Source organism: Acipenser ruthenus, chromosome 2, assembly GCF_902713425.1.
Source record: "Acipenser ruthenus chromosome 2, fAciRut3.2 maternal haplotype, whole genome shotgun sequence".
Classification (NCBI taxonomy): domain Eukaryota; kingdom Metazoa; phylum Chordata; class Actinopteri; order Acipenseriformes; family Acipenseridae; genus Acipenser; species Acipenser ruthenus.
This window is the reverse complement of record NC_081190.1, coordinates 94,415,785-94,440,992: the sequence shown is the minus strand read 5'-3', so window position 1 is coordinate 94,440,992 and position 25,208 is coordinate 94,415,785. Positions and strand designations below refer to the sequence as shown.

The 25,208-nt window shown below is 40.4% G+C and overlaps 1 protein-coding gene across 4 annotated transcripts in view; it reads left to right on the top strand.

Moving 5' to 3' along the window:
- The window catches only part of LOC117408411 (uncharacterized), a 29,113-nt gene extending 14,087 nt beyond the window's left edge, over window positions 1-15,026 (top strand). For 3 of the 4 annotated variants that reach the window (XM_059004256.1, XM_034013373.2, XM_034013374.2), the window contains exons 2-5: window positions 5,651-5,798; window positions 6,227-6,407; window positions 10,209-10,771; window positions 11,945-15,026. In XM_059004256.1, coding sequence (XP_058860239.1) covers window positions 5,676-5,798; window positions 6,227-6,407; window positions 10,209-10,771; window positions 11,945-12,967 — 1,890 coding nt within the window. In that variant the 5' untranslated portion in view covers window positions 5,651-5,675 and the 3' untranslated portion in view covers window positions 12,968-15,026. The remainder of the gene's footprint in view (window positions 1-5,650; window positions 5,799-6,226; window positions 6,408-10,208; window positions 10,772-11,944) is intronic. The other variant, XM_034013375.2, reaches the window with a different exon arrangement.
- Window positions 15,027-25,208: the final 10,182 nt, after the last annotated feature.

Genomic DNA, 25,208 nt, shown 5'->3' with positions numbered 1-25,208 from the left:
TTTAGATGGTAGGGGATGGAGAAACAATCTATGCGTTGTCGGTGTCTCGGAAGGAGTGGAGGGTCGTGATCCGACTACTTTCACGTCGCAGTTCTTTGCCAATTTATTTGGGAAGGATAAGCTGGATTCCGCACTCCCTGTCTTGGATCGTGCACATCGTCCCATTACAGGCCCTGTCCCATTATCCTCAGGGTGCACTACTTCCAGGTTAAGGAGAAGATATTACGGTTGGCGAGAGACAAGGGAGATCTACATTTTAAGGGGAGGCCAGTATATATTTGTCCTGATTTCTGTGCAGACATGGCAAAACAATGTGCCACTTTTAACTCGGTGAAGGCTCAACTACGGGAAGCTAGTGTGAAATGCAGCTTTCTGCACCCTGCCCGATTACTGATCACCCACAACAACAGTCGGATGATTTTCACTACACCACAGGACGCCGCTGCCTTCTACAAAGATGAGATCGTCTCAGCACTGAATTCTGCTTAGGCTCCTTCACCTGGTTAATTCATGGTCGCTGCAGGGCACACACTGCATTTGGCTGCCTTGGAATAATGCGACTCAAATTGGAAATATAAGTTAAACACTCGGATAAATACTCTTTTTTTATTTAACTTTTTTATTTCGTGAATATATGTATATTCTATAGATTTCGCATATCACATTCACTTTTATACATATGTTTTTTCCCCTATTTGCCTTGGTTTGGAACTGTTGGTTTTCTTTTAAGCTGACCCTTTCCTTATCTGGAGTTGAAGACCGTGGCGCTGTAGGTTTTAAAAACATGACCCTATGGGTTTGTACTGAATACTGTTATGTTGTGTCTGTACGGACTGCTATTTTTTATATCTATTATTTATGTATTTTATTTATATTTTTATTTCCTTACTGGATCTGCTTAGTCTCGTATGCAGAACCCAAATCTGTAACTTTGTACGATCAGGACTTTTTTGTTTTTCTATTGCTTGGTCTGTTGGTCCACGATGGAACAAGCAGATTTTATTGATTTATTTTTGTTGTTCTGTTGACTCTTGACTGGTGGGTCGTGGGTTCAATCCCAGGTGGGGGACACTGCTGCTGTACCCTTCAACAAGGTACTTTACCTAGATTGCTCCAGTAAAAAAAAAAAAAAAAATACTGTATAAATGGGTAATTGTATGTAAAAAATAATGTGTAAAAAATAATGTAATTGTATGTAAAAAAAATAATGTGATATCTTGTACCAATTGTAAGTCGCCCTGGATAAGGGCATCTGCTAAGAAATAATAATAATAATAATAATAATAATAATAATAATAATAATAATAATAATAATAATAATAATTACAATTACATTGGACGCAGTCTGCCCCATTCACTTTTATTCATTGGGTAAGAGATGTAATGAATTTTCTTCACCTGTAGAAAGTCATCATTTACGCTGTGTAGCTCCTCTGAAAAGTTTTACGCTGCCTGGCAGCCTTTAACTTATTTTGACAGACTGCAGCTTAAATCCACTATCTAAATTACCTTGATGACTCACATATGACTTTTCTCTTTTGCTTTCTTTTTAACTTTCCTTTCTGCCTTTTACTCTTGTCAGGGGCGCCCGCAGCCGTACGCACGTTACACACTGTGCGTACCATTGGATCTTAATATTTCAGTAATCTTGTGCGATCCGCAGATGGATATTGTATTTATGAAGCGACCCGGGGTTTTGCTCTGCAGTTTGTTTACGTTCTGAATGTTTCACGGGGTTCCAGAAGGACGGAATACACGGCTGTCAATCTGTCTGGGTCCATCCAATCCTGGACAGGCACTCGACCGCCTGATTTTACTTAAGGGGAGAAGTTCAGCTAATGCCTGACCTGGTTTGTTGAACACTGACAGGGGCGGAGTTGAGAGGAAGGAGAGTGTGCTTACTTTGACAGAGTGAGTGTTGGTGTGTGGAGAGGAGATTAAAAAAAAAAGTTGATCGATAGAGAAGTGTGAACGAACGATTATTTAGAATATATAGAGACAGTTATTTATTACTGTTTATTTAATTTGGCATGGTCCGCGGCTGGCAGTGGTCTTTTTTATTTTAAGCTTTTCAAATAGTACAATATGAGCAAATGGAAGCAAGTGAGTTTATTTGATGCCAGCTTCAAAAAAAGTGCTTTCTTCTGATGATCAGAGCAGGAAGGGTGAATCAGATCAAAATAACAATATTATAACAAGTACCGAACCGTCTGTTTCAGGGACTTTCAGAAGTGAGATTTTCAGTACTGAAAAGACGGCAGGACCAGCATTCAGTGTAAGTACTAGTAGTATATCTGAGATTGAAGATGTACAAGATATTGGCCTTATCAGTGCAGATGTACTTAAAACGGCACCCGACGCAATAAAATTAAGTGCTTTTTGAAACCGGTTTCAGCCAAGAAAGGGATGGACAGCACCATTCCGCTGTATTTTTGGAAAGAAACCACGAGTCCCAGATGAATTCTTTGACGAGGCCTTTTATCCAACACTGCGATACAGTGAAGCAAAGGATGGTGTGTTTTGTGTTGCCTGTGTCATATTTTCATCTGGTGACATAGTACTACGATCACGGCCTCTTGTGGACTGGAGCAACGCAAAGAAAATCATTACAATACATCTTACAACACAAACGCATCTGAGTGCTCAAATACGTGATGCTGAATTTTTACGTGTTTGTGATAACAAGCAACAGTCCATAATTTCATCTTTGAATAAAGCCCACCAGGAATATACAGAACACAGTAAGTCAGCTCTGAGAGCAATTGTAGATTTAATAGCGGTTTGCGGTAAACAAAACGTTTCAAATAGGGGTCACACCGACGAGCGCAGCAACTTCAGAGCTTTTTTAGAGTACTGTGTGAAAGGAGATGAGGCACTGACAAGGCACTTGCAGCAAGCACCAGGCAATGTGAAGTACTGCAGCCACAGAGTACAAAAAGAAATTATTGATCTGTACGGAAAGCAAATAAGTGATGGCATTTTACTTAAATGCAGAAATGCTAAATTGTTCTCGTTGCTGGCAGATGAGAGTTCAGACATTAGCTGCACAGAACAAGTGCCCCTTATTCTAAGATATGTGGATCATTCCCCATCAGGGCAGTTCTCTGTGCGAGAGGACTTTGTGGCTTTTATTTCAACAAGTGATACAACAGGTGAAACGCTTACCACCCTGTTTCTGAACCACCTGCAGCAATCCAATTTGAACCCCTCCAACCTGGTTGGACAAGGCTACGATGGTGCTGGAAATATGAGTGGCAAAATACGTGGAGTGCAGGCCTGCGTCAGAGAGAAATACCCCTCAGCAGCATATTTGCACTGCAGAAACCACTCACTAAACCTCACAATTACACACTCAACGAGAATCCCTTTAGTTCGCAACACACTGAATACCGTTCAAGAGATCGTGGCTTTTGTGACTGCATCTCCAAAACGAATGCAGTGTTTTTTGGATAGAATTGACACAAAGCAGCGTCTGCAGAAGTTTTCTGACACCCGCTGGTCTCAGCATGATGCGTGCCTCTCCACTGTCATCATGAACCATGAAAATGTGTTTGCCACCATCGATCATTTAAAAACAGACACAAGTGTAGTGGCATCGCTGTATCCATAGCCAGAGCAATGGAGTCATTTGAGTTTTTGGTCTGTATTATTGTGTGCCAACAGTTACTGCAGTATCTCACTCCACTCAGCAATGCTCTTCAGAACCCGTCTTGCGATCTCGTGAAAGCCAGTCAACAAACCAGCAATTTAGTTTCTCTGCTTGGGGACAAAAGGGCGGACAGCACCTATACCAACCTGTGGGAAAAATTGAAATAATTGTCTCAATGCCTCATATTGCAAGACTTCAGAGGTCGAATGTCCCAGCTGTAATGTCACAAGAATACTGGCGCTTGAATCTATTTCTTCCATTTTTGGATCATCTAACCACACAGTTGAATGATCAAGTGTGCAGTTCTTTGCCTCGACTTAAAGCCCAATATCTTCTCCCCAACAAGTTGCCAATGCTGACCCAAGCAATGTGGAGTGAGATAAGAGGAGTATGCGGCTATGATGCCCCTTGTACAAACGGATAAGAGGAGTATGCGGCTATGATGCCCCGTGTACAAACGGATAAGAGGAGTATGCGGCTATGATGCCCCGTGTACAAACGGATAAGAGGAGTATGCGGCTATGATGCCCCGTGTACAAACGGATAAGAGGAGTATGCGGCTATGATGCCCCGTGTACAAACGGATAAGAGGAGTATGCGGCTATGATGCCCCGTGTACAAACGGATAAGAGGAGTATGAGGCTATGATGCCCCGTGTACAAACGGCTGATGCAGAGCTTGAGCTCTGGAGGCACTACAAGAGCAGCAGTGAAATATGAGAGGACACAGTGATACTGTACCCTAACATCCACAACATCTTAAAAGTACTGCTTACCATGCCTGTGTCCACTGCTTCAGCTGAACGCTCCTTCAGCTGTTTGAGGCGCTTGAAAACTTACCTGCGTAGGCACCATGTCAGAGACGCGACTCACCGGACTAGCACTGATGAACATTCACCACGAAGTGGTGATCGACAGTGAGAAAGTGTTGAGGGACTTTGATGCAACGGGAACCCGAAGAATTCCTCTGCTCTTTCAGGATTGAGCACGGTAAAAGCACATTTATAGTTCTATTAATATTTTTTTATTATTATTATTATTATAATCATTATTATTATTGCACATTTTTTTTGCTACAGCATGCAAGAAAATAAAGTTTTATGCTTAGTTAAATGGGATGAGTAAAAATTACATTAGTGATTGTAAAAGTAATTAGAAATGTATGATTTGTGGTTTCCCCTCTGGTTTAAGTTTATATTTCAAATAGATTTATGTATAGTTTTTATTGGTGTAGTATGCTATTTGGTTTACTGTTCGGTGTGATTCAGTTCTGCGTACCATGTGAAATATTTCTGGGGGCGCCCCTGACTCTTGTCTCTACTGTCTTTCTTGTCTTCCTTTTCCTGTCTATATTCAAAGATTTGTATGATTGAATATATTCCATTTAATTTTATTATGTACATGCATGTATTTGTGTTTATATCTGTATACTTTTTTCCTTTGTAAAACTGTTGCATCACGTTTATCAACCTGTACAATGACAGGCATGCCATTTACTGTTCACATTCTGTAAGATTGTTAGCAACTACCAATACACACTAAGTATATGTAAAAGAAAAAAAAAATACGTACGTTATGTTCTTATGTGCCGATAAAAGCTGTAAGATCTACAATATACACACTTTAATAAAGGCATGTTTGTTCCCAGCCAAAAAAAGGGGATTTCCTAATAAGACACAATGCAAAACTTTCCTGTCCTGGAATTCCCTTGGTCCTTCACTTTTCTGTTTCAGGTCATTTGGTTTGCTTTTGCCACTGTAATGTATGGGATTGACCCCATTTGGGTTTAAATATAGGAATGTATAGGCTTACTGCGGTAAAAAGGAAATGATTCAGCAGAGAGGGACTCCAAATGTGGCATATTATGTGTTTTGTTTTTGCTCGTTGTGTTTCATATGTTCTCTGTGGCATATTATGTGTTTTGTTTTTGCTCGTTGTGTTTCATATGTTCTCACTGACAGGTGCAGCTTTTAGCAGATATGTTTTTCCTTTTATCTTTTAGGTCACCTTTGTAAGATATTTAAAAAATGTCGTTTGTAAGTGATAAACTGTACAATGACTACATTCGGCCCAACATGTACCGCTATGTGGAAAGAATCAGAGCAACCCAGGTGTTATCATTTATTTCCTGTCTCACTGACATGGACAAGGTGAGTTTTACTTGACATTTATTTATTTAAATATTGTGATTATTATTATTATTATTATTATTATTATTATTATTATTATTATTATTATTATTATTATTATTATTATTCAAAATAAATACTTAGTTACAAAACTAAAAAAAAAAAGGATTTCTAATATAACACCTTTTTAGTGGAGTTGTTTTATTTAGTTTTTATTAACTAATTTATGTTTTTAAAAAAGTTATTTGCTCTTTGAAGTAAAAAAAAAAAAGAAATGACCAGTTTAAGTGCACATATTGTTAGTCTTTCCATAAACTAATAATGTGTGTCATAAGCAGACATTCTGCCTTGTTAGCCGTCTTCTCCATGTCCCTTTGTTTGGTATTTAATAACTCATCAAACTTGCTACTATATATATATAATATGTGTGTTTTTTTTTTTTCTTTCAGGAGGAAATTAATGCCAGAAATGATATGTGTGGTAATCATGTTGCTATGCAGAAGTTTTTCGATTGTCTCAAGCGCAGAAGAAACTGGCCAAGCGAGTTTATTAAAGCTCTTAAAAGGCTTGAGCAGGATGACCTGGCCAGCGAACTCGAGCAAGAGTATACCAGACTTATCAACCCTCAGAGTGAGTTAGCAAGCTGGCTGCTGTAAAATATTCTGCTAAACATAAACTGTAATTCAGTTGCCTTTAGAATTAGAATTCTGGTGAGTAAACCCACTGTGATGTGACGGGATTCAATGTGCGCAACTACTTCAAACAATTTCATCTCATCAGGCTAAACATATCAGTGGACTGAAGTTGTTTAAAGATGGCAATAGACAAGTTACTTCAAATGCTGCATTCAGTACCCTATAGTGGTTCCCTTAAAGGTTAAACAATTTCCATAGCAAATATTACATTTATGGTCATCAGTTGTAGGCAAAAGGTCCACCTTATTCCACCTTAGTCCACCTGCTTTCTAATGTGAAAAAAAATCACCCACCAACATGCTACAGTATATTTTGTTGTCACACTTTCACTAAATATTTATCCATTCTATATATAATGGATTACATATATGTATTAAATTGTGGTAAACACCATGTATACAAACAGTGCCATAATTTTGACAGTATTACTGTATGTTTTCCTAATATTTTGTCCAACCCCTGTGACCATGTAAAGATCTAAGAGCATGTCCACAGCTGTCGTAGATGTTGTGCTACTGATTTACCATCGATGTAGAAGCCTTTAATCTATGTACAGTATCTAGCATTTTTATATTGTTTTATTTATTAATTTAACCAGGAGATCTACCCAATGACCAATGTCTTGTTTACAAGGAGGTCCTGGAAAACAATAAAATGATAATTGTGTAGTACAAACACCAAAGTGTTTTTGTAGTTCAAACTTAATCAGCAGCATTCAGAGATCAAAGAACAGAATAAGCCCTGTGTGCTTATTATGTGTTGGGTGTTGCGTGCGTGTGTTAATGTTGGTGTATAGTCATTGGTACACGGGATATAAACGGGTCTGTGTTTCACGTGTATTTAAAAAGTGTAGATTTGTATTTAGGCACGAGGAGAGCACAAATCACTTCACGTGCTGGTTAAATGTAATATGCGAGCACGGGGTTGCACAGAATTAATTCATGTGCTGGGATTCAAGTGAGTAATTAATTAGTAATTGAATCCCAGCACAACAGTATATATAGACACATTTTCATTCACTCAGGGTTGGGTGTTCGAGAGTGGAGAACGGGAGAGAGAGAAGGAGAAAATAAAACAAAGTAAGAACGTAAATTAGAAGTGTTTTCACTCACCGTGTTTGTTCGTCTGTCTGTTTAAGTGTAGTACGTTTTGTTTGTCTTTTTGTTTTGGCTCGAGTGCCGTGTCCCGTGTTTTTGTGTTTAAAACCTTTTATTTTCTGTTCTGTTTATTAAATGCTGAGCGCGATCACGCACCCAGCTTCACCAAACCACATCTCTCTGTTTGTTTATTTCCTGCATCTGGTCTGACGCCACCCACTCCGGCCGTCTTTGTGACAGTAAGACATATCCATTTATTAATGTGGACTGATGTAGAAGCATTGGCAATTCCCAAATATGATCTTTAAAACCAGAAAAAGAAAGGTTATCGAATTCCATCTTCATACAATGATGGAAACAATTCCATGTCTTCGGGAGTTCATATGGGGGGAGGTTCTTTAGTCTCACCGGGAGACGGGAGATCACGCCTCTATATCGGGAGTCTCCCGACGAAATCGGGAGACTTGGCAGGTATGAATACGATTTAAATGGAACCCATCCCGGACATGAGTTGAATTTAGCTGAAAAATTGCTTCATTTTTTAATTTGTTTTTTAAACTGACTAGCTAAGCTACTGTCCTACTTACCCATATGTCGTTATTACGGGGTGACCAGATAGCTCTGTGTCACCGATGAGACACTTTTCTTCCGAAGACACTATTTTGGCATTACACCGGACAGGCTGAGACAGTTCAGGTTTACAGACTCCCATCATCAGCAAGGCATTGAAAGGACAGGTGTGTAGGGTTATTCAATTGATCCGTGATAAGCCATTCATATATCTCAATTACAATTGATAAATGTTTTAATATAATAATAAACTTGTGAAGTGCTGTATTTCTTCTTTGTGTATTTCCTGCGCATACACACGCCGTTTGCAGAAATAAAAGTTGTGCATTGGGATAAGTGCATATATTCATAAAGCATGAAGTTAGTTGAATTGCTGTGTGTGTAATTAGACGGCCAGTATTGGGGAAGGTAATAGTTGGCATGCAGCCCTTTCTGCTAAGTTTTTGTACAAATTTGTATTTTCAAAATGTACAGTACATTGGGAATGTGTTTTTGATAACACTGTGATGTAAATAGTTCTGTTTAGATACACCTTTGTTTTCCAATGCATTAGATCATTTGACAGCACAGATTAATGTTAAATTGTTATCCATAGTGTGTGCTACGTAAGTTAAAAAGCTCAATCTTTTTGGTCTGCTTAGCTTATTCTAACATTGGTATTTGCCCCACAAACTACCTTTTTAAAGGTATTTGGATATTTCCCTATAGTGTTGTGTTCTTCTGTAGAATAGTTGTTAAGCATTAAAAAGCTAATTTGCAATATCAAAGGAATGTTGTTAATGCTTTTGCCAAAACATACATTTTCAACCCGTACATTTCGTTTCATATTATAGTTTAAAATGATGACATAACTGAAGTTTTGAAACAGTAATTTCAAAATCCCATACACCGTGGGAAAGCCAATTTAAAATCTCTACATGGTTGTCACAAAGACGGCCGGAGTGGGTGGCGTCAGACCAGAAGCAGGAAATAAACAGACAGAGAGGTGTGGTTTGGTGGAGCTGAGCGAATGGTTTCGCTCAGCATTTAATAAACAGAACAGAAAATAAAAAGGTTGTAACACAAAACACAGGGCACGGCACTGTACGCCAAAATAAACAGACAAACAAAACGAACTACACGGACAAACACGGTGAGCTTCTTTTACTACTTCTTTTACTTTTACAATTACCTCCGTCTCCAAACCCGTTCTCCACTCACCGAACACCCAACCCCGAGTGAAAGCTATGTGTCTCTATATATACTGTTGTGCTGGGATTCAATTACTAATTAATTAGTCACTTGAATCCCAGCACGTGAAGTCATTACGTGCAACCCCGTGCTCATATATTAAATTTAACCAGCATGTGAAGTGATTTGTGCCCTCCTCGTGCCTAAATACAAATCTACCTTTTTAAATCACACGTGAAACACAGACCCGTTTATATCCCGTGTACCAATGAATATACACCGACATTAACACACGCACGCAACATACAACACATAATAAGCACACAGGGGCGGGGCACATTGCCACAATGGTCCGTAAAATTTTTGAAAACAGAAGCGAGCACACTGCACAAACAAGCACTTAATTCAAAAGTATGAAATTCACTTTCAACTGCACATCCGGCTTTCACTTGAACAACCCACAAGAACAGGAAACACAAAAAATCAGTGTCCCTGAAGACACTCTCACAATAAAAAGATAAGTTTTACAAAACAGTACTGTATCCATTGTGAAAGAATCATACCAAGTACCAAGAAGGTGTTCTTTTTTTTTAAAGAAAGTGTTCTTTTAAGCAAAGTTCCTGTTCTTTTAGCTGGAGTATTTCAATGGGAAAAATCTGTTTCACCACAAGGGTGTTTCCTTAAGTGAAATGTTCTCTTAGGAAGTGTTCCTATACTTGGAAACTACTGTATACCAATACAGTTAATTATCATATGTCAATAAAAAATGTTGACGGTCATTCTGAGTTGGGTGGAATGTAAAGTCATTTATTTAACTATAATGGGACATTAGCAATGTAACATAATTAATTTACAAATGCTGTTCTTGTAATCTATACATTGTTTGCTTTATTTCATAGGTGGCAACACAGTCCCTGCTCCCCAACAACAAACTATCCCTTCTGTATTGGTTGCTTCCCCAGCAGTAGCTCCTCCTCTACATCCTAGCCCCCTGCAGTCTGCCCCCATAACCCAAACTTCAGTCTACACCTATGGAAATCAGTCACTCCCTCCACTTTACTCCGCTACCCAGGCCCCTAATAATCCAGCTGCATCCCCAGCAGCTGCAACTCCTTCACAGACTCTTCCAGAATATCTTGCTCAGGTCTTACCTTCTCCTTCTCAGTCTCCCCTCCCTCCTCCATCCCCAGTATCTAATGCCAGTGTTCAGACATCCCTCCCAGCAAACCTCCCTCAGGGTGCTACTTCCCACTCCCAAGACTCCCATGCAACCTCTCAATCAGAGCCAGATGGTGTCCCTGACCCTTCTTCGGTTCCGTCCAGTCCGGAGGAGAACAGCAGGAGAAACCAGGTTGAGCTTAAAACCCCAGTTCAAGAAACTGCAACTCGACGTACCATCTATAACGCAGTGCCAAGTGTTATAGGACATCCAGATAGCAACTCTGATACAGTAAGAAATCAGGTATTTTTCACAGTTAAATCTCCTTGTCAATGCTAAGTTAGTCAACCAAACTAATTTATTTTGTGATATTAATTCCCTAGCCCCTGAACAAACTTTATACAGGCTAGCAGTGAGGTAATTGTTATTAATGTATTGATCTGTTGCATGTAGAAAAAATTCATTTCTTTTGGTGAAACTTTTATTTATTTTGGTAGTATGCAATCTCTATTCCTGCTGCACCATGGTATAAATGGCAGCTTCACATTGTTTGTTTAAAATCTTTGATAAGCATTTTAGCACCATATAACATGAAATTATCTGGATAATCAAAGAGAAAATATATTACCGATGCATATATAGAGAGAAACACTTACACCAGTTGTGATGACAGTCTTTACCACAAGTTATTGAATCCGGGGTCCTACTGTCAGTCCGTCTGTCCGTATTAGGCACTTACTGTAATTTTCATTGTTTAACAAATTGTACAAGATGTTTTATAAAGGTTGGGCTCTATATGAGAGGTAGGCAGTATATTCTACATAGTAAACTAGGATGTTTTTAATATGGTAGCATGTAAGAGGTGTACATTATCTAACTTGTGCAACTGCAACCCAGGCAACTCTGTCAGGCACTGAAAACAATAGAAAAGGTCAAATGCAAATAGTATTCCCATCCTTCCCAACTCTGTCTTCTACAACTATATTGTTCATTGTTACTTGCATTTTGGTGATTGCCAGTGTAGAGTGCAGTGTTGCAATTGTATATTGTTATTGTATAGTGTGTATGTATTGTTATTAATATAAATTATTCTTCTTCTTCTTTTAAATGACATTAATATCATGTATGAGAAATAAACCAGTAAAGGGTTGTCTTATTTGTGTATAGATAATATTTCTTGATTCTGAAGTTTAAAGACAACAACAATTATGTTTAAAAGTAGTTTATAAGTACAATATATATATATATATATATATATTTTTTGTAATTGTTAATAAGTTAACATGTTGTTTGTAGAGTGTCTTCTGTTCTAACAGAAATCATTGAGCAGACACAGAGAGAACTGCTCAGCTTCACTTGGCGGTCCTCTCTCCCAAACTGCATGGAATTACTTCTCTTATAATAATAAGAGACAATCCACACACAGTGTTAACTTAATGTATATAACATTTGTAATAATGTTTCCATCTCTTTCAGACTGATGCAAACTATCAGCTTACAGGGACCCCCCAGGAAAGCAGAATCAGTAGGTCTGTGTATTCTTCCGGGAGGCCATCTGCAGGCCCAGGCCACCCTCAGGTCATCCCATTAATCAGAGGGGCCACTGCAGGATACATGAAAGAAGAATATTTAAGTAAGCCTGGCATACTAAGATCAACCAATATTGATGACCAGCCTTGCTCCATCAGCTCCAGTCAGCTCGAGTTTTCTGGTAGTGTAACAGAAAACCTCACCATGTCTGGTGTCAGACAGGTCCCTGAAAACCCTATCAGGGGAATACCACCCAGTGGGGCTGAAGATGACAGTTTCCTGCCCCATGACACCTCTGCATCGTCTCCCTACCTAAGTGCTGTGCACAGTAGCCCCTTCAGCAGTGAAGAATACAACAAGGACCAGAAGATCCAGGCGTTACAGGGCTATCAGAACCCAAACCTGATGGAGAGTTTTGTGGATGTTAACATCCCCCATATGATACAAGATCAGCACGACACTTTCCAAAAACTTGCTCAAAGTCCTGAAACAAGTGGGGCACGTGGTCCTTTGGAAAACGGTGCTGGTAGTGGGGGAGAGCATAGCGAGGGAAATAAAACAAGCTCAACTGAACCATGGCACAGTCATCATAGTACAAGTGGAAGAGAAACCACGGCCCTGTACGAAATGTCGGATGGGGCTTCCAGTTTCTCAGATGTCAGACAGAATGAGATGCACTATTCACAAAATCCTAGTATCGATGATCATGCTCCAAATCAGTTGGTAGACTTGAGAGAAGAATCTCCCCAAAGTTATCATTCATGGTCTGACTTGGAGCGTCCGGATACAAGTTCACAACCACGCGAGCGAGATAATTTACGGTCAGTCCCACTGCAGTCCCCTGAAAACAACCAGAGAGAGCCCAGAGGTGATGCAAGTAGGCAGTTTGATGCCTACCTTGTCCCAGCAATTGCCATTGCTGCTTTATCAGTAGTTGCTGCGCTATTGTGGAGATATATGAAAAAGTAGCATGCCTGTGAAATTCAAAGTACAGTAGTCCATCGCGTATCCAACTGTGGTGGGACCAGAGTAAGGGCAGATATGTAAAAAGTCAGATAAATGAATTCTGTTTTAAATACCATTATACCCAGCTGTAACAATTATTATATTCACACAATTATTGTTTTGAGATTCAACTTTTATTAGGAAGCACCCCTAAATCCATTGTTTAGAAAGATACAGGATATTATGCATGCGATAGGGTAGGTGTCTCCCGTGTGGGTGCGTGCATTCGCTGCTGAGTGACAGGCAGGAGGTCTAGATGGAGGTTGAAGTTGATACGCCCCACAGGCGAACAGGATTTATTTACACATCAACCCACTGAACATCTCACGTGACACTACCAGCAATGGTAGCGCACAGAGTACATTCAACACAGTGTACACAAACTTTGGTGGGATCTACAATCTCTGAACTAATCTTTTCTGTTCAAAAATAAACAAACTCAGATGTCGATGGTTTCGACTTGCTTACTATACCTGACTGGAACACACCTACCTGCTGATTAAATTCCACACCTGGCAATCATACACAGCAGACAGGCTCTCCCAGGAGAGTCAGGTACTTCATTAATTAATTACAATAAATACACATGATTTGCAATATACATTTACATAAAAAACTCTCTTCATGCACAGGGCTCCTGCCCTGCTACAGTGCTGTATACACTTACACTAGTGTCAGGAATTTACACAGTAGCAAAATGCATAGGTTTACAGAAAAACAAACAAAAAAAAACATTCATATTTAACTCACTTTCACTTTAATAGCAAATTGATATTACTGATAAAACTTCAACAAAACAAATGTTTAGCTTAGTAGTTAGATACACCATGTTTGTTTCACCAAAAGCTCAAGTTTCGAAAACATTATTGATGAAGCAAAAATCCCACGATATCGCAATATGGAAATTCTTATCCCTATCGAACAATATCATTATCATATTAAAATATCGATATTGGTGCCCATCCCATAAATGAATTTTAATTCATTTTTAGAATTGCAAGTGAAGTTTTGTCCTTGCAGAAAACAATGTATCAATAGTTCTGAGTATCTAGCCATTAGTGTTTTTAAGCAATTTGAAATATAGATGCATTGTTCTCTAAAGCAAAACCAAATCTACATTGGACAAAATGTATTTTCATCTAAGCACTGTTTGACTAGTCACATTTAAAAATCAATGGATTTGAACTTGACAACTCTTATTTTCGAGAAAATAAATATTTAAAAACTTTTCTACCACTGATGTATGTGACAAAGCTTGTTGCTGGTCAGAGACCACATTATATCCCCCAGTGGCTACATATTGTTCTTCTGTGGATCTCTATCTATTTATTAATATAGATAATAATATAGATCTATATGACCTCACCCTGGTTCAGTCACCCCCAAAAATCAGTGGTTGTTAGACGCACCAAGTCCTTCATCTTCTTCAGTCGTGATTTTTGTATTTAGTATACAGAGGAAACCCATAATTGACCGGCTCACATTTTCATCTGGTTTGATCTCATAATAAATAACCACTATGTTGGGTATCAATATTAGCCAGTGATTAGCATCATGGTATTTATATGAAAAATGATTAGTGTGTGTGTGGTATCCTTTCCCACCATTGTGAGGTAAGTGAGAATGTATCCTGCAATCTGTGTATCAGATTTTCGTTATTGTTACAATAGATTATATTTTATTTTAAAGATTTCTAAAATGTTTTCCATACCTTTCATCATCAATGATTTCTAAGCTTGCATCCAACAAGATCAAAACGGGCCCCCCCACATGTCCAGAAAGGGGTAGTATATTTTTAGAGACTTTTGTTTGTTTGTTTGTTTGTTTGTTTGTTTGTTTGTTTGTTTGTTTTAATAGTAACACACTGTTACAACCTGTGTTTTTAATAGTATATTCAAAGATGTAACATTGAGTATGATCTCATTTTGAATCTAATCCTTGCATTTATTAAAATCCAACAACAGAATAACCAGAATAATGAATCATGCTGTTTTGTGTTCTTGAATAAAATAAAACATTATCAGCTTTGGCAACCACTTTTGTTTTTGATGTCACCGCTTTCACATAATGGCAATTTACATAACTTGACCTTTGATCACATTCATGTATTGCTTTGTGAGAGAGTGTATTGAAAACCAACTAAGATTGATTTGCTGCACCTTAAGCTGCTTCCACACTGGACGCAAGCGAATAATTTAGAAGTCACTGCAGTCAAATGGGAGTATCCACACCAGCAGTGAGCAACGTCACTTTGAGGAAATTTCACGTCGCTAAAATAGAACCTGTTTCTATTTTTTTTCGTCACGCAACTAGAATGAAACTGACCGATCAGAAGCAAGGTTAACTCCCTTGACACGTGTCAAACATACACCTGAAAACATGTCACGCCTGAAAACAAGTTAATCATTTTAAGTAGTCCCAGTAGTTATGGCTTGCAGGTGGTGCATAAGTTTTTTCTTTTTAAACAGTAAGTGTCTTGTTTGTGTAGTTTCAATGTTTACACTATTTCGAGTTTTTGGGAGAGTATACTGTTTTGCACTGTAACTAGTTCTATTAAAAGAAAGCACTTTGAAGCTATATGTATATATGACTGCAAGTTTTAATGCAACATTTAAAATTTTGTTCTGGCCTGTTCTTTCTTAATAAAATATGATCAAATCCCTGCTATTAAATGTTTCTTCAAATGGTGTCATTGGCAATTGGCAATAATATTCATGAAACTGAAAAAGAAAACATTATTTAAACAACATCCATAACTATAAAACACTCACTAGAGCTACAATGCTAAAAAAAAAAAAAAAAAAAAAAAAGCTTAATAAATTCAAATGCATGTGAATATGTCATAACACATGTACTGTGCTACAGTAGTATTGGGATATTTTTTGTACGTTTTACTGAGTATCTTAGTGACTGAAGATTTTAGTAAGCAAGCTAAGCCATGTCACAAGTGCTGTGGTGCCCCAAATATTATTAATTTATGACCAATTTGGAAAGGTTGGGTGGACATTTTCTCTTTATTGCATTTCTTTCGTGGTGAATGAAAAGACTAGGGCTACGTTCTGCAATTATTCATCTGTCTCAATACTTTAGAATATATTTTGTATACCAGCTCCACCCTTGTCAATGCCCCTCAGGCCAGATTATCAAAATTCAGAATGGGGCTGTAACAAGAATGAAGGTAATACCATTGTGATAACTATGTCTGAAATGGCTTTTGGACAGGAGCATGAATTCCTTCAATTTTGGCACATTAATTCCTTCAATTTTGCTCTTAATAAGCAAATAAAACAAATAATCAGTGATATCATGGGTTTAGCTAGGAGCTAGTTGTTACATATATATATATATATATATAGAAAGTCTACACCCCCTTTCAACATGTTCACCTTTTGTTGCCTTATAGCCTGGAATTAAAATGCATTAAAATATATATATATATTTTTAATTTATCTACACATTCTACCCAACAACTTCCAAGTGAAAAAAATATTCTAGAAATTTGTAGAAAATTAATTAAAAATAAAAACTGAAATAGCTTGGTTGGATAAGAGTCCACCCCCCTTGTAATAGCAATCCTAAATTAGTTCAGGTGTAACCAATCGCCTTCAGAATCACACACCAAGTTAAGTGGTCTCCACCTGTGTTAAATTGTAGTGATACACATGATTTCAGGATAAATTCAGCAGTTCCTGTAGGTTCCCTCTGCTGGGTAGTGCATTTTAAAGCAAAGACTCAACCATGAGCACCAAGGCACTTTCAAAAGAACTCCGGGACAAAGTTGTTGAAAGGCACAGATCAAGGGATGGGTATAAAAAATATCAAAGGCCTTGAATATCCCTTGGAGCACGGTCAAGACGATTATTAAGAAGTGGAAGGTGTGTGGCACCACCAAGACCCTGCCTAGATCAAACCGTCCCTCCAAACTGGATGACCGGGCAAGAAGGAGACTGATCAGAGAGGCTACCAAGAGGCCTATGGCAACTTTGCAAGAGCTACAGGCTTTTACGGCAAGACTGGTCAAAGTGTGCATGTGACAACAGTTTAGTTTTTTTTTCCACCCAGTTGTTATATTAATCAGGCAGGCTATTTCCACGCCAGCACGAAGCGCCAGTAAACAGAAGAGCTTCAACAAAAGAGCCGGGAGTCTAGCTGTGGGAGTCAAGCGAGGGGAGGCCTGCGCCGAGACGCCGTTCAAATAGATCCGAACCTAACGGCGCTCTGGAAGATGCCATCTACTCGTCAGGTCGGTAGCCTCCACCCCACCGCTCCCACTGTACCTATTTGTCTTGCCTGTCCTGCTATGACTGTCTCTCACATGCCTGTTCTGTTCTCTCGCCCTCGTCCTCTGCCCTCTCTCTGCCGCTGCTCCTCCAACCCCTCTAACCTCATCCCTCTGCCTCTCCTCCCCTCCCGCACACTCTCTGGTGGACTCTGGAACTGTCACTCTTCTGCTAACAAAGCTGATTTCATCTCTGCCTTTGCCTCCCACCTCTCTCTTGATTTCCTTGCTTTCACTGAAACCTGGCTGTCCCCTGGTAACACTGTAATTCCTGCCGCCCTGTCCTCTCTCTACGTCCTGTCCCATACCCCACGTCTCACTGGACATGGGAGGTGGGACTGGTTTCCTCCTCTCTCCCTCCTTACTCTTTTCTGTCCCCTCCGACCTCTCCTCACTCTCTGTTAATACCTTTGAATTTCATGCCGTCCAACAAACCTTTCCCTGTCAACTCCTGCTAATTGTACTGTACCGTCCCCCATGGACCTCTCGCTCACTTTCTCGATGAACTCGACTATCTACTCTCCTCCCTCCCCTCTCTGTCTACCCCAACTGTCCTGTTAGGTGACTTCAATATCCATCTCTCCAACCCCAGCCACTCTGTCATATTCCTCCCTCTCCTTCACTCCGTCGACTTCTGTCTCTCTCCATCCCCCCTACCCACAAAGCTGGCCGTCAAAAGGACCTCACCTTCTCCAGGGCCTGCTGCCCCTCCACCCTCTCTGTCACCCCCCTGGACCTCGCTGATCACTATTTCATCTCTTTTTCTCTGTCTCTCCCCTCTCTCCCTGCTCCTCCTACCCCCACTGTCTCTCGCCATACCTCTTACCTCTCGCCGTAACCTCCACTCTCTCTCCCCCTCTGTCCTTGCCTCCACTGCTCTCTCTCACCTTCTCACCTCCCTCCTATCGACTCCTTCTCACAACTCTCTGTAGACTCTGCTACCTCCATCATCTTCTCCCACACCTCCTCCCTCGACTTCCTCTGTCCCCTCACCTCCTGACCTGCTCGCCCCTCCTCTCCCCAAACCTGGCTCTCCTCTGTGGTCTGCTCAGCAAGAATCACACTGCGATCTGCTGAAAAGAAATGGAAGAGAACCAAACTCCCTGCTGCCCTAGACCTCTACCGCACTCTCCTCTCCTCCTTCTCCTCTACTCTCTCCTCTGCTAAATGTACTTATTTCCAATCTGTAATCCTAGCCTCCACTAACAACCCACGTAAACTATTCTCTACCTTCCCCTCCCTCCTAAACCCTCCCCCCTTCCTCCTCCCTCCTCTATCTCCTCTGATGACTTTGCCTCTTTCTTCTCTTCTAAAATCTCAGATATCCGCAAACTCTTTAACACCTCTCCCTCCCCCGCACCCCCTCCTGCTCCAACCCCTACACCTACTGCACCCCCTCCTGCTCCAACCCCTACACCCACTGCACCCTACTAACTCACCCTCCTTCTCCACCTTCTCTCCCCTCTCAGACTCTGACCTCTCCTCCCTGCTCCAGGGTCACAAACCCACCACATGTGCCCTGGACCCCCTCCCCACTCACCTCTTTCAAGCTGCTGCTCCTGCTCTACTTCCCTTCATCTCCTCCCTTCTCAACACCTCTCTCCTTTCTGGTCTCTTTCCCTCTGCCTTCAAACAAGCCTCTATCACTCCACCTCCTCAAAAAACCTACCCTCGACCCCACCTCCCTCCAGAGCTACCGTCCTGTCTCCCTCCTACCCTTCCTCTCCAAAACCCTGGAGCGGACCGTACACTGCCAGTTCTCTGCTTTTCTGTCCAACCACTCTCTGCTCGACCCAACCGCCCTCCTCTCTGTTACCAACTAACTAAACTCTGCCCGAGCTGCCTCTCTCCTCTGTCCAAATTCTCCTCGACCTCTCTGCTGCCTTTGACACTGTCGATCACTCTATTCTACTATCCTCTCTTGCTGACCTGGGAATTTCTGGCAATGCTCTGGCCTGGTTCTCCTCCTACCTTTCCAACAGCACTTACCAGCTCCTGGTCCAGGCCCTGGTACTCTCCCGCCTAGACTACTGCATCTCCCTCCTGGCTGGCCTCCCTGCATCCGCCATCTGTCCACTCCAGCTCATCCAGAACTCCGCTGCTCGCCTGGTGTTCTCTCCGCTGCTCGTCTGGATTGAGCTAAGTAGGGTACATCTCTGGGGTCTTCAAGTGGGCACCTTCCATCCTCAGTGTTTCGTCGACTAGCCCACGACACCTCAAGAGGGCTCGACGGTGATTCTGGCGTCCCAGCATCACCCCCCTCCGTCCCCCACTCAACTCAGCCCAGCTTACTTACCTGTACATCAGCATTTCTTTCTTTCTATTGTGCTTGAGATCCCCAGCCAGAATCTTTCCGTCTCAACCACAGCCAGTTGTTGCTCCTCTCTGCTGCTTCAGATAAGTTCTTCACTGTGTGACGCAACTCTTGGCCACTGAATCCGACATCTCTGAGAAACCGGGTTGTACAGTGTGCCACAAATCCTCAACAACCCACCTCCACTGGGTAAACCCGGACTCTCCATCCTCGCTGTTCCGCTTCAGTGGCTAGTTGAGCATACCGCAGTTTCTTCCTCTCATACGCCTCATCTACAGCATTCTCCCATGGCACTGTTAACTCTACCAGGTGAACAAGGCGTGCTGATCAAGACCACAAGACAATATCTGGTCGAAGGTTAGTGGTGGCAATCTCAGGTGGAAAAATAAGCCGTTGACCAACATCTGCCAGCATTTTCCAGTCTCTAGCAGCTTCCAGTTGTCCTGGGTGAGGATTGGTTTTAACACCTTTTTTGGTGGTTGCTCTCCTGGGTGGAGGAATGTTGTCTTTTGTGTAATGTTTTGATGGAACTGGTGGCAACTTATTAGTCATGTTACGCTTGTCTTCCAATGCTAAGGCCAAACATCACAGCACCTGGTCATGGCGCCAAGTACATCCTTACATCCTTACATCCTGTCAAAATGTGCCTTAATGTTGCAGGTGATGAACACAAAGGACATGAGGGATCCTCTCCTACCCAGAGGTTTAGGTTCTGTGGTGATGGGAGAACATCATATGTTGACCTGATGAGGAAACTGATCCTGCTCTGTTCCATTGACCATAGGTCTTGCCAGCCAATCTTGCGTTGTTCCACACTTTCCCATCTCATCCATTCTACCCGCTTGGCCTGGGAAATGGCCTTTATACACCTTATCCTCTCCTGCTTTTGCACCTCGTTGACTACCAGCTTCCTCCGTTGAGCTGGGGCTGCCTTGTGCCATGTAGGGGGAACTGAACCGAGACCAAGACCCCCTCTTCCATGCTGAACTTGCCCCATCACCAATTCGAAGGGCAGCCTTTGCATCTTCCACAGCTTTCTTTGCCACCCACTTTCTTCCAGTTTTCAACACAGGTGCTGCCTCCCTTACGCATTTGTCGCGTGACTCTACTAATGTAATTTCCAGTCTGACCTTGGCGCACTTAACTCCTCAGTTAGAGCAGAGACTGGTAGCTGCAGTATTCCTTTACCATAAAGTCCCACTCTGCTGAGGCAGCGTGGAACTCCCAGCCATTTCCTGATATATGAACTGATTAAAGCTTCCAGCTTCTCTACTGTTGTCAAAGAAACCTCGTACACAGTCAGTGGCCACAGCAACCTCGGCAGTAGACCAAACTGAGCACCAGAGTTTTAGTTTGCCTGGTAGAGCGCTGCTGTCTATGCTTTTCAACCCTTCCACTGCTTGTTGTCTAACTTCTCCCACATGAACTGTGTCCTTTAGATCCCCGTCGTACCATCTCCCAAGACTCTTCACTGGCTTCTCAGACACTGTTGGTATTGCCTCACCATTAATGTTTTATCTACTACTTTACCTTTAATTATAGAGATGCTCCTTGATTTAGTGGGCTTGAATTGCATTTGTGCCCATTCAATGTTATTGGTTAATTTGCCCAATAACCGATTAGTGCAGGCTACTGTTGTAGTCATGGTTGTCATGTCATCCATGTATGCTCGAATTGGTGGTAGTCGCATTCCAGAAGCCAAGCGCTCTCCTCCTACTACCCATTTTGATGCCCTAATGATTACTTCCATTGCTATGGTAAAAGCCAGTGGAGAAATGGTGCATCCTGCCATTATTCCAAACTCTAGGAATTGCCATGTAATTATAATTTAATTATATCCTGATGTAACTATCACTGACACTGTTATCTGCTCCGTTATTGAATCGTATTTTGTCATACTTGTACTTGCTAGTACTTGCTCTTAATTGTATTATTACTTGTACTGTGATCCTTGAAATGTATTTTTGTTTATGACTGTAAGTCGCCCTGGATAAGGGTGTCTGCTACGAAATAAATAAATAATAATCCCAAACACTCCACAAATCTGGCCTGTATGGTAGGGTGGCAAGAAAGAAGCCATTACTCAAGAAAGCCCACCTTGAATCCTGTTTGAAGTATGCAAAAAACACTCAAGAGATTCTGTAGCCATGTGGCAAAAAGTTTTGTGGTTTTCAGAAACTAAAATATAACTTTTGGCTTAAATGCAAAGCATTATGTTTGGCACAAACCCAATACAGCGCATCACCCAAAGAACACCATCCCTACTGTGAAGCATGGTGGTGGCAGCATCATGTTATGGTGATGTTTCTCATCGGCAGGTACTGGGGCACTTGTCAGGATAGAAGGGAAAATGAATGGAGCAAAGTACAGAGAAGTCCTTGAGGAAAACCTGCTGCCCTCTGCAAGAAAGCTGAAACTGGGACGGAAGTTCACCTTTCAGCATGACAACGACCCAAAGTACACAGCCAAAGCTACACTGGAGTGGCTAAGGAACAAAAAGGTAAATGTACTTGAGTGGCCCAGTCAGAGCACCAACCTAAATCCAATCGAAAATTTGTGGCATGACTTGAAGATTGCTGTCCATCAACGCTCCCCAAGGAACTTGACAGAGCTTGAACAGTTTTGTAAAGAAGAATGGTCAAATATTGCCAAATCTAGGTGTGCAAAATTGGTAGAGACAGACTCACAGCTGTAATTGCTGCCAAAGTGGTGCTTCCACCAAGTATTAACTCGGGGGGTGGAGACTTATCCAATTATGATCTTTCAGTTTTGTATTTTTAATATATAATTTTTTTCTCAATAAAAACTTTTTTCCCCTTAACAGTGTGGAGTATGGTGTGTAGATAAGTGGAAAATAATCCTCATTTAAATGCATGAAACTCTGAGGCACTGACACAACAAAATGTGAAAAAGTTCAAGGGATATACATTTGCATTTTGTATTTAGTTATGTCACTATATATATAGATGATTGGACATATATTGTCATTTGCATGTACTGTACAATGCAAATTAAACATATACCCTATTGATTCTTTGGGCTTTGCTGTTTCAAAAGGACAGTATTTTAAACAAATTGCCTTATATTGTATCTTGATACCATTAATTACATTATTTACTTTTTATTTTTATACTATTTTTTCTTGTAAATTTGGGGGATTGTGATTCGTAAGTTTATTGCTCATGAAAGGTGATGAATTCCCCTTACAGCCCTGCAATTGTGCTGTGTCATGTTGTGGTACAGTATGTCAATACAGTTCCAATTGTCCCAAAATAATGCTTGTTCTATGCTCATCATACTAGAAATGTACAGGGATTATAGCTGATTAAATCATTTCAGTAATAATACCTGTCATGGGCTTTCATTTGCTGTTTTGATCTCATATTTACAGTTCTGATGGGGTCACACATTTTATCAAACATATCTGGTACCATAATTGTGTTAGTGGAAGCCTTTAGTCTGTTACAATTAAACTTCCTAGGTCAATGAGGCTTGGTGGTCCAGTGGTTAAAGAAAGGGGCTTGTTACCAGGAGGTTCCAGGTCCAATCCCAGCTCAGCCACTGGCTCTCACTTGTGCTTCGTTCTTCAGTTGAGACGTAAAACTGAGGTCCTATTGTAAGTGACTCTGCAGCAGCAGTTGTGATGCATAGTTCACACTCTAGTCTCTGTAAGTCACTTTGGATAACAGCTTCTGCTAAATGGCTAAATAATAATAATTTCACCTTACAGTGAATTGGATGGCTGGGGACAATTTCTGTCTTCAAAATATATAGGAAGATCAAGACCACCTACTGCAGACAAACTGCCCTAGTACTTGACCATAAATGTCACAATGGTGTTTTCTTTTCGCCCTCGCCTTACAGTATTTAGTTAATTTTGACCTAGCATTTCTTTTATTTGTGTGTTCCATATAAAAGTGAATTCCCAGAAGCAGTGGCGTAGATCAGTAGAAGCAGAGGTCTTATCCAAGGTTACCTTCATATCACATTCCAAACAATACAATATATATTCTGGAATCTTAAACTCCCATCAGAACTGTTTCATTCTGCAAGGCTCTTCCAGTTTGCCCTTTGTGTCCCTGCAAATAATTAAACTTGCTTTTAAATGTTTTATTGTTATTTACACAGCGGTTAGTTCTACCTCATACAGACAATCTATTGTAGAAAAAAAAATGTTATCCAGAAAAGTAATTTCAGTTTTATTTATTGCAATTGTACCAAAAACAAACTTGGTAACACATTTGGACAACTGATTACTTTTTTGCACAAATACATACAAAAGGTAACAGTCTATTACATTAGAGAAATCTATACTGCTGCATAGGTAACCTTTTAAAGTGACACTACCATGGTAATTCTGTGGTAACATTTACATATACTATAGAACAATTCACACTGGCAATCTAGTGCAGTAACAGTGTACCGTGGTATTAGAACCACTGTGCCATATTTGTTCTAAATCTACTGTTCTGCCAGTAATGCTGTAGTCTGCAAATGGTTTCTCAATAGTTGTGTATATTATACTTTTCTTTATAAGGTTCCCTGTAACATATTGTGTTTGCACACCAGGCTTAAAATGCCAGTTTACATTTTTCATTTGGGTTACACTTTGTTCAATTAATACTGTAAAATGTAACAGATTTAAAAAAAGCGACACTCCAGATACTGTAGTTTCAGTCATAGTCATGATTCTGGTTTATGCAAATTTATAGTGAAAAAGGTGACATTTAGACACAATACATGCCTGTGTACATAATAAACTGCTTAGAATCCCAGTGAACTTTAAACCCAATGAAATGTACGCACAAACACACACTGTACAGAACTGCGTTTCAGACTGTTCAAGACTGCGGAAGAAAGTGCTGTTCTCAATAATAGATATCTTAAAATGAAGAGGAATGCCTAAAGGGACTAAATTAGAAATGAAAGGTAAACTTTGTCCTAAAGACAATATGTTTTTGCTTTTTGCTTTCATTACAGTGGAACAATGAGTTAAACAGCTCAGTTATTACTGGTTACAGTACATGATAATGTTGAAATATGAGACCTGCTTGTCAAGTTTACTGTATCACAAGCTTTGTTTGAGTTCTTAAAATCACAGCAGTGTTTTTAAGAACACAACCAAAAAAGTTAGCTCTTAAAAGTGTATGAAACAAATGCATTATATAATTCTAAGTGTCTTTAGTAATAAGCTTGTTCTCCCAGGATGTTGACTGCTCTCCGCAGGTAGAATGATTGCTTTAAAGCAGATCATTTTTAACCCAGTTTAAATGGGTAATAATCTTCAATTCTTATCTGTCATTTGCAATATAAATCACATTCCCATTGAACCTATTAGCAGCAACTACACTTAGAATTTTGCGGAGCATAGATCTCACACTCAGAATGGCAATGACAAAGCATTCTAACCACAACAGGTTCTGTATAAACAGATTATATACTTTAAAATCAGCTTTTCGTCTGGTTTTTATTTTGATCTAATGACTTATATGTTTCTAATCAAGATGAGATTGTTCTTTTTCTTACACCCTTTGCATGACAGACTGTAAAGGCAAAGAGTGCATGAGAAATACACTCTCAACTTGATTAGAGGTGGCCACCTAACACACATA